This window comes from Puntigrus tetrazona, chromosome 12 (genome assembly GCF_018831695.1).
Source record: "Puntigrus tetrazona isolate hp1 chromosome 12, ASM1883169v1, whole genome shotgun sequence".
NCBI classification, from domain to species: Eukaryota; Metazoa; Chordata; class Actinopteri; order Cypriniformes; family Cyprinidae; genus Puntigrus; species Puntigrus tetrazona.
In genome coordinates this window covers 13,190,507-13,205,827 of record NC_056710.1, presented here as the reverse complement: position 1 = coordinate 13,205,827, position 15,321 = coordinate 13,190,507, and the positions used below count along the sequence as shown (strand labels likewise).

The 15,321-nt window shown below is 35.9% G+C and overlaps 3 protein-coding genes across 3 annotated transcripts in view; 2 read left to right on the top strand and 1 right to left on the bottom strand.

Annotated features, from left to right (window-relative positions):
• Window positions 1–2,046, bottom strand: part of ablim1b (actin binding LIM protein 1b) — a 64,840-nt gene extending 62,794 nt beyond the window's left edge. The window contains exon 1 of the mRNA XM_043253574.1: window positions 1,813–2,046. Coding sequence (XP_043109509.1) covers window positions 1,813–1,825 — 13 coding nt within the window. The 5' untranslated portion in view covers window positions 1,826–2,046. The remainder of the gene's footprint in view (window positions 1–1,812) is intronic.
• A 911-nt stretch (window positions 2,047–2,957) lies between these two features.
• trub1 (TruB pseudouridine (psi) synthase family member 1) lies at window positions 2,958–6,064 on the top strand. The gene is made up of 8 exons (XM_043253229.1): window positions 2,958–3,118; window positions 3,275–3,373; window positions 3,902–3,957; window positions 4,039–4,120; window positions 4,213–4,285; window positions 4,388–4,527; window positions 5,304–5,360; window positions 5,452–6,064. The coding sequence occupies exons 1-8, from the start codon at window positions 2,995–2,997 to the stop codon at window positions 5,679–5,681; spliced, it is 861 nt and encodes a 286-aa protein (XP_043109164.1). The 5' UTR covers window positions 2,958–2,994; the 3' UTR covers window positions 5,682–6,064.
• A 2,678-nt stretch (window positions 6,065–8,742) lies between these two features.
• Window positions 8,743–15,321, top strand: part of atrnl1b (attractin-like 1b) — an 83,276-nt gene continuing 76,697 nt past the window's right edge. The window contains exon 1 of the mRNA XM_043253691.1: window positions 8,743–9,861. Coding sequence (XP_043109626.1) covers window positions 9,626–9,861 — 236 coding nt within the window. The 5' untranslated portion in view covers window positions 8,743–9,625. The remainder of the gene's footprint in view (window positions 9,862–15,321) is intronic.

Here is a 15,321-nt window from a genome sequence, read left to right as displayed (position 1 = left end):
GGGGAGGATATTGAGAATAACGTAAAGAAGATCTGTCAGCTAGCGTTTAAGTGTTTGTTCTTTTGACTAGAGGAGAACGGAGCTAGCTGTCACACGTTTTACTTCAATAAATATTTCTCAGGGTTTAGTTTTAAAATTACGTACCTTTACGTCGTGGCTACATAAAAGTCATTAACCATTTCCATTATTACTGGCCAAGAAAAAAGTTCAAAAAACACACATTAACCTTTTTGTGACAACATGCCCCAATAGAAGTGGCACTTATGTTAAAAGCTGGTACAACAGATCCTGCTATTAAATAGATGTTTTGCTTATGCATGATGTTTCATTCATTGTTTTGTAACAAACTGTATGTATTTACTGAGATGCGTCCTTTTTGAAAATCTCCTCTGTGACAGCTTGCCTTGGATTTTGATGAATTATTTTGCTTGAATTATCTTAAGTGCAAAGTTCAAAGTGTAGTCTATTACTTATGCCAAAAAATAAAAAAAATATGGACTCGCTCTTGGAAGTAGACAGCGCTGTGAACAGGACTTCACCAAAACGTAACGGTCTGAAAGCAAAGTCAAGACCAAAAGTTAAACACATTTCAATCCAAAATGTCTGAAGCTGGAATTTTATGACCAAAAACCTCCAGACTTATATAAGGAACTGCATCTACTTTAGTTTAGGTTGCCGTTTTTGTCATTTAGATTGAATTAAAAAAGACTGCGCCGTTTGAAGAAAAGCACCACTCTCGACAACAACTACAGTATATAATTATAAAAAAACACTACTCTGTAATACTGGCATTCATCCGCTCTGGCCTCTCTAGCTAATATAGAAAAGCATGTCTCACGCTTAGAAATCGCAAAAGCCGAATCAATAATATCGCGACACTTTTCAGGAAAAAAAATTCTTAGACACAAGTTTTTGAACACATGCTGTAATTATAGCATGTTCAGGCTTTTGACTGTGGCTCGTGGCAGCAGTAGCCCGATTCTTTAAATAGACTCAGCACCACAAATCATCTGCAGTGGTTGTGGTGAGTCTGTAATTGAAGTCCAGAAACCATTTGAACTGTCAAAGCAAGAATAATAAGAAGAAACATTCAGTGGGCGTATACATAGCATCATCTCGAGTGACGCTGATATGAAAAGAAGAGCATCCAACAGTGAAAAGACACAATGCAAATAACACACTAGTCAAGTTTCTTCTCCGTGTCCTTTCTTGAACTCGGAAAAGGAGGTAATTGCTTTATTTAACCCTTTAGTTGTCTTGATGTCTGTAAAGAATACAGACCTATATTAAATATCGGTTTTATCGATTAGAAAGTTTGGAACCAGACCTTCAGGAATCAATGAAGAGGAATTGTGAGATATTACGCAATGTCATTACACGAATGGCGACCTTTCACCAAAAGTGTTCTTCAAAGTTTACTTCTTCTTCTTTTTTTTAAATTATGTTAATTTATGAATAATCTAAAACAAATCACAATTCAATTTGAATAGCCCACACATCAAAAGCAGAAAAGGCTAATTAACAGTTTTTGTAACAGGCTACCGCTATACGATAAAGCATGTAGCATGACTAGTTTAACTCGCGTGCAGTATATTTCATACACGCAAAAACAACTGTTTCAGGACAGGTGTAGAGTCGTGACAGTAACGTCTCATCGCGTCTCAAGTTTAAATGTATTCTGGCTTCATCCTCAGCAGAATGAAACACGTGTCCGATAGACTGACCTCTTTTAAGCAAGTACGAATAAGACGTTTGTCCTCGCGAATTAGAAAATGCCTTTTTTTTAAAAACTACGTAAAACTGCACTGTTACCTCTTGTTGACATGGTGCGGTATTAAAACTGTGGATTTCCTCCTGAAAATAAGATGATGGTGGTCGGCGATGTGCCTTTCAATCCAAAATACAGTTTCCTGACTTCAGACGAGCAGAAAGTGTGCGAGCTCTGCGTCCATCAGCGGCGGATCAGCTCTGGCGCTCGGCATCAGTGATCGCTACAGAGCGCGACTGAATAACGGGAACCGGAGGCTTCCACAATGGGCGTGTCCTGCACGATAGACTGACTGCTACGGTATGTGGCTACAGTTACCGCTGAAGCGGTTCTATTTTGACGAGCCACTCCTGCTTTAATAACTACTGCTTTTCTGACTTTGGGATGTTGCTTTTTAAGTTGTTATATTTTATATTACCTTAGACCCTTTCATTCGCATTTTGTTAAAAATATTGCATAATAATAATATTATTATTAATATTATTAATAATAATTAACAAACTCTCTAGTAGGCTATGCACAATATTGCATAATAGCCTAGGCTACTTTCTATAATATTATTCTAATAATAGTAGGCCTACTTATTCATAATCCCTATTCTTTAATTGATATTTGAAAATATAACAAACATCCGACACATTGTTTTTGTTTATCCTATGTCTATACTTCGTCAGTAATTGTGGGTAAATGTCGCCATCGTGTGGTTTAATATTTTACCGTGAACGTTAATCTTCGACTCTTTGATTTGAATGATGTATCGCTATACTTTTATGTTGGTGGATTTGATTTTATACGAGTTAGTAAAATACGAAGAACGAATTCATGTTTTATAAGAAAGCAGCAAATTATAAAAATGTCCAGTTTTCTCTGTGCACGCAAGCAATAATGTAGTTGTCCGCCACAGCTGATCTAAAATCAGTTTTAATTTATATCGCAAATTTATTTGCTATCTGAGACTGATTCTAGACCCGCATTTGTAAACTGTATACCGGAGCAAGAATCAAGTGACCAGTGAAATATAATCGCGATCTAATCATGCAAAATGATTTTAGGGGGAATGCAAGGAATGAATGCTCTCGAAATATCAAATATTACAGTTACAAATAAGGGTGATTTTATGCGAGGCGCTTATCATAACAAACTGACCCAAACAAACGGTTACTCAGGAAAGAACTACAAAACCCGCATGTGAATGACGTCATCATCGCGCGCCGACAGCAACAAGCATGGCTGTACAGAGCAGTTCGCTATCCAAATTGCAGTCTTTAAATGGCATATTTGCCATTTATAAGAAGCAGGGTCCCACCTCCGCGGACGTGTTAAACTCACTGAAGAAGGTGCTTTTAAAAGGTAGGCGCGTTTTTTAAATTTTTGTTCTTTTAAGGGTCTCTTGAGATTTATTCCTAGCAGTAGATGTCGGTGCTTTGCGTTGGAGACCGAAATAAGCACTCATATAATAATTTCCAGAATACCTTTTTGTTGTGTAACGAGTTTATCTTTACACAGAGGCAGGTGTCGCAAATCCCAATCCTCGCAAAAGGAAGAATCAACCTTTAAAAATTGGCCATGGTGGCACCCTGGACAGCAATGCTTCTGGTGTACTTGGTAATGTAATCAAGTATCTTAATTTATTGATAAACAATATACAAACAAACATTTACACCGTAACACTGGTAAAGTTACCAACATTCTCCTAGAAATTATAATTAGAAAGACAAGACAGGACAGATGAATAGGGAAACAATTTACCCATCATAACTCTACTTCCCCAGTTGATAAATAAAGGTACTTAAAACATTTGTTTATTTATATTATCTTTCTAGCTAATTAAATACTATCTAATGTCAATACATTAATTGGAAAACTCATCTTACCATAAAGATGATACAAACCCCTGTTAAATATGTAAAAATGAGAAAAAGCTCTTTTTAAGAAAACATTTCAATATGACCTTGTAATTTTCAAACGCATTTATGGGATTTTGTTTCAATAAAAATGCATGGATAAACAATAGTTTTACCTGTAGTGTCTTGCCTTAAGTGGAATGTAATACTATATATAAAACAAAATGTGAAAAAAATATGATATAGTATAAAATATGTAAGAATATTACTTGAACCTAATTTTTTGCAGTGGTTGGAATTGGTGAAGGAACAAAGATGCTTACCACGATGCTTGCAGGATCAAAGGTGAGTATTTTCTAGGCCATAACGTTTTTGTGTATTTTTGCCATCCACATGTTTTATTACAGTAACGTTTCTTTTTGATAGAAATACAGAGCCGTTGGAGAGTTAGGCAAAGCAACTGATACGCTTGACGTCACAGGAAATGTTGTCGAAGAGAAAAGTTATGGTGAGAATCATAATTTTGTGGCTGCTCTTGTGATGAGGGAATGGATATTTCACAGAAGTCAGTGTATAAAGATTAGTGCTTGTTTTTCCCAGATCACATCACAAAAGATGCTTTTGAAGAGAAGCTGAAGCAGTTTACTGGTGAAATTATGCAGGTTCCGCCTCTGTAAGTCCATTTGTTCTGCTTGATGTACAATACACTCTTAATAGACGCCTAAATGAATTATGAGTCTTGACATCATAGACAATCTAACGTTTGCATTTAAAGATATTCAGCACTGAAGAAGGACGGCCAGCGCATGTCTGTACTGCTCAAGCAAGGTCAAGAGGTTGAGGCTAAACCTGCACGTCTAGTCACAGTGTACAGTCTGACTTTACAGGACTTCAGCCCGCCATATTTCACCTTAGGTTCGTTATTTATATGCTTAATTTGGAACAACGTTATATGATAAATGTTCATAAATGTTTTTTCTTTCATAAATTTCATTTTTAAATACTGTATGGAGGGAGTTTAAGAAATAATTCACACAAAAATGAAAACTTGCTGAGACATTCAGGTAATCAAGATGTAGATGAGATTGTTTTATTCATCGGAACAGATTTGGAGAAATTTAGCATTGCGTCATTGGCTCACCTTTTGAGTGAAGGGGTGCCGTCAGAATGAGAGACCCAGTCCATCAATTGACATCTAATGAGGTGCAAAGCTGCATGCTTTTAAGAAACAAGTCGATCATTAAGGTGTTTTAGCTTTAAACCATTGCTTCTAATCAGAATATTTGCTCTTATTTCAAAAAAATGCATGCTCTGTTGAAAATCTACAACCCTTGTTGTCCTCCCACTTTGAAGTTCACTGACATATTTGTTTAGAATTTTTTGTTTCCACTTTTTCACGTCATAAGACATTAATTAATGGACTGAAGTCCTGTCTGGATTGAAGTGTCAATCTTTTTTTTTTTTATAAGCTGTTTAAACTCTCATTCTGACGGCACCTATTCACTGCAGACGATTCATTGGGGAGTGAAATATATAATGCTTAATTTCTCTAAATCTGTGGATAGTGGATGGCTGGAGGGTGAGTACTTTTTCAACAAATATGTTAGAATACAAATTTTCCCCTTAAACCATTGTAATTTTGCACAACTTTAGTTAATCTTTTTCTTAATTTATGCTTCTTGCATTTACAGATGTTGAGTGTGGAGGTGGGTTTTATGTCAGAAGCTTGGTTGATGATCTTGCAAAAGGTAGCATTCTAGGGATATTTATTTTGAACATTGCATTTAATTTACCTGATATAATAATCTAATAATAATTTTCACCCTCGTACCCCGGTAGCTCTGTCATCCTGTGCTCACATCAAGGACCTCACTCGGACCAAGCAGGGGCAGTTCACCCTGGACGAGCACACATTGAAGGAGGATCGCTGGACGTGGACCGATATTTCACAGGCTCTGCAGCCCTGCCCAGAGCCATCGGGGCAGCAAAAGAATGCCAAAAAAGCTAAATCAAAGCATAAGTCCATTGCATCTAAATCTGAGGTTGACAATGGAGATCAAAACGATTAAAGGTGATAAAACAACTTACAAATCATATTTGCAGTGAGAGAACTGTTGGAAATTGCTTGGTCCACTCCGATTTAATCTGGCCTTTACCATCCGTGTGTATTCATCTTCATGGCCATGAGGATAAAACAGGTGGCATCAATTGAATTAATGCATCTGAATTCACTTAATGAAAAAAAAAAATACTTGAAAAGTTATTTTGTTTGTTAATAAATACCTATGTAATTAAATTTCTTTTCTCCAGGTCAGTAAATGTTCTTGTCATTTACGTGTTGTTTTCATGTTAGGTAAGAACCATAACGTTTTGTAATAGAAGCAATACATAACAAAAGAGTAATGCAGTACTCATGTATTGGAAAATAGCAATAAATTGCACTGTTGTTTTATGTTTGGGGTTATTGAAGTCTTTATTAAAGTCTACATAATAACTAACAAGACTGGATTTATTTGTTTAAATAAATATTATTCCTTTGATGGAAAAGCTGAATTTTCAGCAGCCATTACTCCAGTCTTCAGTGTCACATGATCCTTCATAAATTATTAACATGCTGATTTGGTGCTTAAAAAACGTTTCTTACTATTATCATTAATAATGTTTTTGTGCAAACTGTGATAAGTTTAGTTCTTTTTTCCTTCATTTTTATTTTTCAAGAGTTTTTGACGAATCAAACTTAAGTAAACAACATTTTTAATATTTTTGTAACAATGTAAAAAAATCTTCATTGTTGGTTGATCTATTAAATGCATCCTTGCTAAATAAATGTATTAATTCCCAATACTTGTTAAGTTTGCAGAGATACTGTGACGGTTTGGTAAGAATTATAGCCATTAAAGGGCAAAGGTGTCTTCAAAAGTGACACAAAATCTTAACAATTCACACATAAACCAAGATGAATACATGACTAAAAAATATGTAATTAAAAGGTGGATTTAGATTACACTGAGTCATACGCTGAGATTTACGTAAGGCAGTATGTAAAGATTTATGTAAAGTAATATATCATGGTCTCTTAGCGAACTGAATATACTGTTTTTATGTGCGTAATCAGCATACTTGGATACTAATCCCTCTTAGCCAGGGATTAAGATCACATTCAATTCCTCTGCTTCCAGACTCTGTTTCTACCCGTACTTTAATGGCTTTAAGAACGAGAAAAGAAATCATACGAAGTACAAACCTCCCTTCTTGTATAATAAGATACTATTATATAGAGAGAATGCGGTTCTCTGCTTTGGTAATTGATCATTTTTCACCGTCACCCACCCTACTCAAGTGTTCTAACTGTACAGCTGTACTATATTGTTAAATGTTTACCATTTGGGGGCACTATGGCGCTTTAGCTTCTTGAAGGATTTATGGCGTGCCTGAAGCACAGTGGAATGAGTTGTAAATTACCTCTGATTTACACACAACAATACGGTCTTATCCTGCAGGTCACTGCTGCTGCATCATTGGGCAGTTATGCCGCATGTGCTTTCTGACAGGCTGGAACATGCATGCGCAGTAACTGAGTCTGAGTTGCAGTTGCCTGAGGCTTTGATTTTTTCATTCCTGAAGGTCTGAGGAGAAAGTGTCATGTTCCCCAGTGGGCCATGAAAGAATGTAGCTCTAAGTGAGACAGGAATGTTCATAGACTGGAATATTGTGTAAACCTCTGCCATGCAGGCACGGAATATGTGGAGCACTTACTGTATGGATGAAATAAAAAAAAAAAAAGTATGATATAAGTTTTAATTGGCAATAATTATTTTAACTTTTAATTTGCTCTTTAGCATGGAGATACACTTATACACTTCACCCATGTATTTTAACCAAACAGTTCTATTCCTAAACTCAGCTCTGTAATGCAGTGGTTTTATTCATCTGTTCAGTGCCTGACTGAATGGGGCTGTTGTGATGGCAGTGATCTAAAACGGGTCTGTGAGGTGTGAGAATCATCACAAAGCCAATTAATTGTCCATGTAGAGTATCAAATTCCCAAGTGAATTGAGTGTTTTATTACGTTCTGTATAACAACCGGCAGATTTACTGTTGTGTGAACATATGTTTTACTTTTTACGGTCTTAAATAGATCCACCCTAGAGTTTGCTTTCTGTACTATGAACGTTAGATCAAACTGCATACTTTCACTTTGCTATTGTTATTTAGCAAGGATGCATTCAATTGAGTAAATGCGACAGTAAAGACCTTTATACTTTTACAAAAAAATTACTTAAAATACATGCTGTTCTCGTGTTCCTTCAATCCATATAAGAGATCTGAAAAAAGTATCATGGTTTTAAAAATGCAGCGCAATCGTTTTCAACCGTGATAATAATGAATGTAACCTGAGCACCAAATCAACATATGAGAAGGATTTCTGAAGGATCATGTGACAATGAGAACTGGAGTAGCCTAATAACTGCTGAAAATTCAGCTTTGTGATCTCAGATGCATTACATGTTTTTAAAATATTAAAACAGAAAGCAGCTATTTTATATTGTAATGATGTTTCACAATAATGATATTTTTTACTGTATGTTAATCAAATAAATTCAGCCTTGGTGAGGATGACACAAGTACATTTAAAAAAATCTTACCAACCAAAATGATCATTGCTTCATATTAATTATCGAGCAAGCACATATGTTTGAGGAGCATGAAAGTTTTACACCGGTACGTGAACCCAATACCATCATACAGTATTTCAGCCTCACCTTGGCAGCACATAGTGTATTGAAATGCACCTTGATACTCATGTTCATTTTTGAGATAGAGTCTTGAAATATATCATTGAAACCTGGATCATTAAACCTTGATATTTAGTGAGTATATACATTACTGTAATCAGTATAATTTATGGAGAATTCTGGACTGTTTTGAAATATGTTGTGATGTGAAAACAAACAAAACAAATAAACAACAACCAAAAAGCTTTCACACACTTTCTAAAGCACACACAAAGCTTTAACAGCTTCTCAAGCACTGCAATGGACATTCCAGGGGCTCACATACCGGTCGCTGTCTCTTTAAATATGGCCTCTTCCCATTGCGCATGCGCGGACATCTCTGTGTTGAGTTTGCTCCAACCTGAGGAGCAGCCAGCGCGAGCTGCTCTTACTATGGGTGCTTAAACGGTGGTCGAAGGGGCAAAAATTCACACACTGAGGAGGTTTCAGCGCACTGGGACGAAGAGGATATCTACATACACTGAGCGTCTACGCTTTCGTTAAGGAGTTCATCACGCTCAGCCTGAAAAACAGCGAAAAAATATGCGGATAACGGATAGTTCCTCAGGTTTTCCAAATCCCTCAGCGCAACGGACAACAGCAGAAACAACATCCGTGTTACTGACTGCTGCGGTTATAAAGGATGCTTTTCACTCCGAAACCTTCTCCGTTTAGCGTTTTTCCCGTGGCGTATGAACGCTAGCCACGAAAAGCTCAAGGTTTAGAGGCTTTTTTAAAGCACACCAGCAGTGTATTTGGACAGCCAGCTGAATGTTTACGCTTTAAAATGGCTGCGGACGGGATCAGAATAAGACCGCTGAATAATATGATGCCTTAAAGCCTGGCGATATCTCATCGCTTGAGTTATGGTAATGCTCTGGAAGGAAAGTTTTTTTTCAATGTTATGGGGAATTATTTTCCAGCCCTGTAACTGCAGGAGGTAACGTAGGAAATTCCTGCCCTTGTTCATAAACACAATGAGGCGAGACAGATGATTTAATATGCCTGTCTTTATGCTCGTTTTATCATATCGCGCTCGGATCTGGAGGATTTCAATTAAACGATCGCTTACGTTTTGGGAAACGATCGCTCATATTTAAGGAATCTTCATGATCTATAAGTGAACGGATCCCCCCTGCTGTTATAATTGAAACAATCTGGGCACCAGTAAGCAGGGAAGAAAGGCCCTAAGATATTGATACCTAATTCAACAACAGCAGCAGCAGCATCCCTAAACCATGAATGCTGGGAAGAGGATGCTCAGACCTGAACTGTTCCTGGTCAGACAGAGACTGCAGGGCATGCAGAGATATTTATGGCTGTGTATGATGTTCTCCCTGGTGCTGATTTCAGAGGGCTCTCCATCTAAGCCCTGCGAGAAGAGCTGTCTGTCAGGCAGGTGTGTAAACGGATCTTGTGTCTGTGATCGAGGATGGGTCGGGGACCAGTGTCAACACTGCCAGGGAAGATTCAAGTGAGTATTTAAAAAGGCATTTATTTGTATGAATAGGGCAAGTGCTTGTATGTCAAATTAACTAATTGTTGTTGTAGATGTGCTTTTTTTAGGTAAAAAAAGGTACAAATCTGTTACTCGACGCATTGTCCTTTCCAAATGTAATTTAGAGGTAGAGCCTATATAAGGATACCTATCCAGTGGCAGCTTTGTATGTGATTTCTGTCATTGTTGGTTTATTCAAATTTAAGTTTTGTTATTGTGATGTTCCGGAGGGAACACGGTCTCATTGTATGTTCAATCACATGGAAAACATGGTACTGATTGCTGAATTTTCATATTTGTCTGGGAAATTTGGCTAACTTAAAAGGGACTTTTCACACATGTGCACCATCTGGTTAAAAACTGATACGAGGGGCATTTATTCTTGACTGCTCCCTCCTCTCAGACAATTTTCATGTGGCTTAAAATCTAGATTTTATTTCCACTTTGAAATCTTTGTTGCTATACTCCTGGCGAATCCCATGAGTCTTGGCATAGTTTAGTTGAATTAAACTTTTGTACTTTTGCACACAGAAATTAAGTTGGCTAAGAAGTCTTATTTCCACAAATTGAAGATCTAAAATTAGAACAAAATAGTCTTAAATTCATAATGCCACAATGGAATTGCTAAAAATGTATGTCTTTTCTCAGTATTTTGTCTTGTTTTCCATAGAAATATTTATTGATTTATTTATTTTGAGAAACTGTGTTTGTTAAAAATAAGAAAATATTTGTCAATGGGGCTTGAAAGCTAGTTTTCATTTTGAATAAAGTTAAACACATGGGCAAATATTTGTTCCTTTTTACATCAAACTCATTTAATTTTGATCAGTTTCACAGAAAACAAGACTTATTTTCTGTATCAATTAAATGTGTCTTGATTTAAAAATGTTTTGATAGTTGTTGGTTTTTTTTGTTGTTGTTATTGTTGGAAAATATAAAAAACATACTGAGAAAGAATTATTATCAGTAAAAGCTATTTTCATATTCTAGTGTTTGTAATCAAACCTATTCCAGCCTTAAGCCATAGCCATTATTTGTGCAAAATTAATTAAAAAGTAATGAAAAGATGCGTTGGAGGTTGAATTCTCAAAACTTTGAAATGCTGCCAATACAACTCATTGTATGCTCCCTAGACATTTATATTTAAACAGCATATTCATGTGCCACCTTCAATTTCATTCTTTATTAGATTTTCTTTATTTTTCTCAATTTTTATTTTTTTTTAACCTGCATTAACCCTGTACTTCACACGCTGTTTATATTAGTATTGTTTGTTTAAACAGTTGCGCAGACATGAGCTGATGAGTGTTTTCAAACATCTACTATACTGTCATTATTAATTCTGTGCCTTTTGTCTTCTCAAAGGATGTCAAAGGTACTGTGGGTAGACATGATTTAGTTTTAAACGATCTTAGTTTGACAGCTGTATGATAAATGAAACTCTTGAACAAAGCTCCTGCACCGTTTCTTAAAATAGCTTCCCACTCTCATCGGGTGCAACAAAGATCTCCCTCTTCTCTCCATCTTAGAAGCAGCCAAGAGGACGCTATTGGCATTTATAAGTGCTGTCACTCAAACTAAACTTTAGCTTGACGCTCAGACCTGTATAACAAAGGTTGAAAACAACAACAGCTGAATGAAAGGAAATGATCTGTGTTGATGTTTTGATGTTCTCGCACTATTGTTGGGCTCTTCATGCTGGTCCAGGTGACCAGGAAGTACTGTGTTATTATCTGAACGTATCGTAACCCATTAGATGCTCTAAAAGATGTGTGATCAAACAACAAAGGCTGTCATCCTGAGACGGATAGCATTTTATTGTTATAAAGACTGGCTAAGTGGATGCATGGCATAGAAATTGTGTCTGGCTTGCTTGTGCAGATGTTTTTTTATCAGGATGTAGAATTATTAATGAACTGTGTTAGGTTTCAGACTCATAAGCAACAATTACTCTGCATAATGGTGCTTTAATAATGCAGATAGAGACCGGGGTGTGTCTGCTCAAAGTTGAAATAGGAAATTAACATTTTTATTTTTCTTATTTATTTTATTTCTCTAAATTAAAAAACAACAACAACAACTGAAACCAGACATTCAACAAAGTGAAATATTAGCTAGGTGTTTGCAATACTAGTTATCAATGTCTAACCAATGCAAAGTTAATTTTCAAATAGAGTTAACTTTATTATTAAAAGTGAGTGCTTTTGAATTTCTCGAGCAGTAGCTTTATGATAGCCTAAACGTAGTCTTGCTCGTAGATGGGTTGGCTTTCTGTGGTTGTGCCATCTCATGACGTATATTCCTTTTTTAATAGTAAAGTTCATACTTAAGATGAGGCCACAGTAAATTACTTAATATTTAATAAAGATAAATAATAATAAAAAAAGAAATGCTACCAACTTATGAAACACTTTACATGATGGTAAACCTTGTTTGCTTTTGTCTATAACTTGTGTAATTATTATGTATTTTTTAATTTATTTTAGAATGGCACTCTTCATGTCACGTAGTTTCTTGATTATTAAAACTAAATTGATTATTGAAGCTTTCTTAAAATGAGCTTTATAACTAAAGAACATTTGTTGAAGGGATAGTTCACAAAAAATTCTAATTTTGTTCACCACATTGAATACATTTTTGAATATGTTTTTAATTGTATACTTCCCAAATTGTTGAATCAAGTAGCAATTTTTGCTTTCTTTGCACACAAAGAGTATTATCATAGCTTCATAAAATTACAATTTATGGTTAAATGATGGTTTATGTTTATGATGGTTTATGATGTCTTCTGGATTACTTTCTGGGCCTCGATCATGTTAGTAACTAGCTGTCTATGGGAGGGAATTATTTGTTTATTACATCAAAAATATCTTAGATCTCGATGATGAATGAAGATCTTATGGGTTTGAAACTACATGAGGCTGGGTAATTAATTAATTAATTTTTATTTTTCCTTTTAAATGATTAATTTTGGTAGATGTTTATTTTTTTCCCTTTCAATTTAGTGTTTTTTTTAGACATTTCTTAAAATTTAATACTTTCAGTACTTGTTAAGGGGCAATTGATTCATGTTTGAGTAACCATAAATCAATCACACATAAAATGTACATGCGTAAGGGGATGCGATATACATAATTCTGGTAACACTTAACATACAACTAGTCTTATTTGTTAGTGTATTAGTTAATGTGAACTAACTATGAACAGTATATTTTTAGAGCATTTATCAATCTTTGTTAATATCACAAAAATATGATTGTTCATTGTTCATTTTAGTTTTTGCAGTGCATTAAGTAATTTAGTTTAAATTTCAAATGATATTAGCGTAAATACTTTTCTTTGCGTTGATTAAGTACAAAGATTATTAAACCCAGTAGAAATACACTACTGGTGTGTCACCGGTTATTTTTACACTAATATTTTAAATATAGATTTTCTTGTTTGTAACCTGTAGTTCAATTAAAATGATCCTGCTGTGTGACAAATGTATTTTTAAAAGGACATATATTCTTTGGATCTCCATCATTTCAAAATGATAAAAGATGCATGCCTAGTAATTATAAAAGAATTAGGAAAATCCTTTCAAATGGTTTTAGAATGAGTATAACATTTCACACCACAGGACGTGTCAGCTTCCCAAATGTGCGTCAACTGCCCTTGTGCAAACATCTATTTGAAATATGTCTGTGGTGCTCAGACTGCTGGATAGTTGTTGGAGAACTGATTTGGTATTTGGGTTAAGCCAAGTCCGTCGACATGATCTGTGCACTATTTTTAGTCTGATCTTTATGGATGACTATCTGAAGTGCAATGTAAGCTACATCATCTTCATCAAATAAGCCTAACAGATGTTTGGCTTAGATTAATCACAAGGTACACTTGAGTCTTGTGCTCAGATGCTGAAATGTTTTTTTTTTTTTTCTAGTGTTTGGAAGTTTAAAAAAAAAAAAATTAAATAATCAAAATAAAGTCATATTGCTCTGTTAGTGTGGTTGAATAAGAGTTGACACTGCGATCAGAATCTTGGTGCACTCTAAACGGACTCCAGGGCTCCAGACAAAAATATTAGTTAAGGAGACATTGACTTTTTTATGAGAAAAATAACAGCAGTGCATGCATTTGACTGTTTCTTTTTTTCTCCCACTATTTCACTTCTTCTCAAACTGTATCCAAAACATTAAAAAAATTAATTTGCAATTAAATGTTAGTCGATAAACATAAAAAGATGCATCTCAGATGTTTTCTGTTTCTCTCAGTTTGACGCAACTGGAACCTGCCATTTTGTCAGCCGGTGTGTTATCAGAGTTGGTAGTCAGCAGAGATGATAGCCTAATTGTTTGAAAATGCTGTTTTTCATTTTGACATGTTTTTCTGCCGCAGAATTTGTGGATGTCTGACATGCTTTTCCTGTCTATATTTTGGCACTCAAAATGTTTTTTTTACATGACATCAATGTTAACATCTAAATTTATACTGTCAAAAATGTCACTGGCAAATTAATATTTTTGATTGCAAATGCAACCATTGCGCAGGCTGGAGCTCTGAACTGCAGTTTGACTAATATATAAAAACAACAGAGACCAAGACATCTTAACTAACCTAAAACAGTATTTGTTGGCACAAGATTGCCTAAAAAGGACAAAATGCTCCAACCTGCATACACTAAACAAAATTATAAACGCAACAACTGTTTTTGCCTGTATTTTTCATGAGCTGAACTCAATGATCTAAGGCTTTCTCCATGTACACAAAAGGCCTATTTCTCTCAAATATTGTTCACAAATCTGTCTAAATCTGTGTTAGTGAGCACTATTAGTGAGATAGTCTATCCACCTACACGGTGTGGCATATCAAGATGCTGATTATACTGCATGATTATTGCAGGAATGTCCACCAGCGCTGTTGCTTGTGAACTCAGTGCTCATCTTTCTACCATAAACAGTCTCCAATGGCATTTCAGAGATTTTGGCAGTACATCCAGCCGGCCTCACAACCACAGGCCACATGTAACCACATCAGCACGGTACCTCCACATCCAGCATCTCCACCTCCAAGATCGTCTGAGACCAGCCACTCGGACAGCTGCTGCAACAATCCGTTTGCATAACCAAAGAATTTCTACACAAACCGTCATAAACCGTCTAAGGGAAGCTCATCTGCATGCTCGACATCCTCATCGGGGTCTCGAACTGAATGTAGTTCGTCGCCGTAACTGACTTGAGCTGGCAAATGCTCACATTCGATAGAATCTGGCACTTTAGAGAGGTGTTCTCTTCACGGATGAATCTCAGTTTTCACTGTACAGGGCAGATGGCAGGCGGCTTGTATAGCGTTGTGTGGGTGAGCTGTTTGTTGATGTCAATGTTGGGGTTCGAGTGGCCCATGGTGGCGGTGGGGTTATGGTATGGGCAGGCGTATGTTATGGACAACAAACAC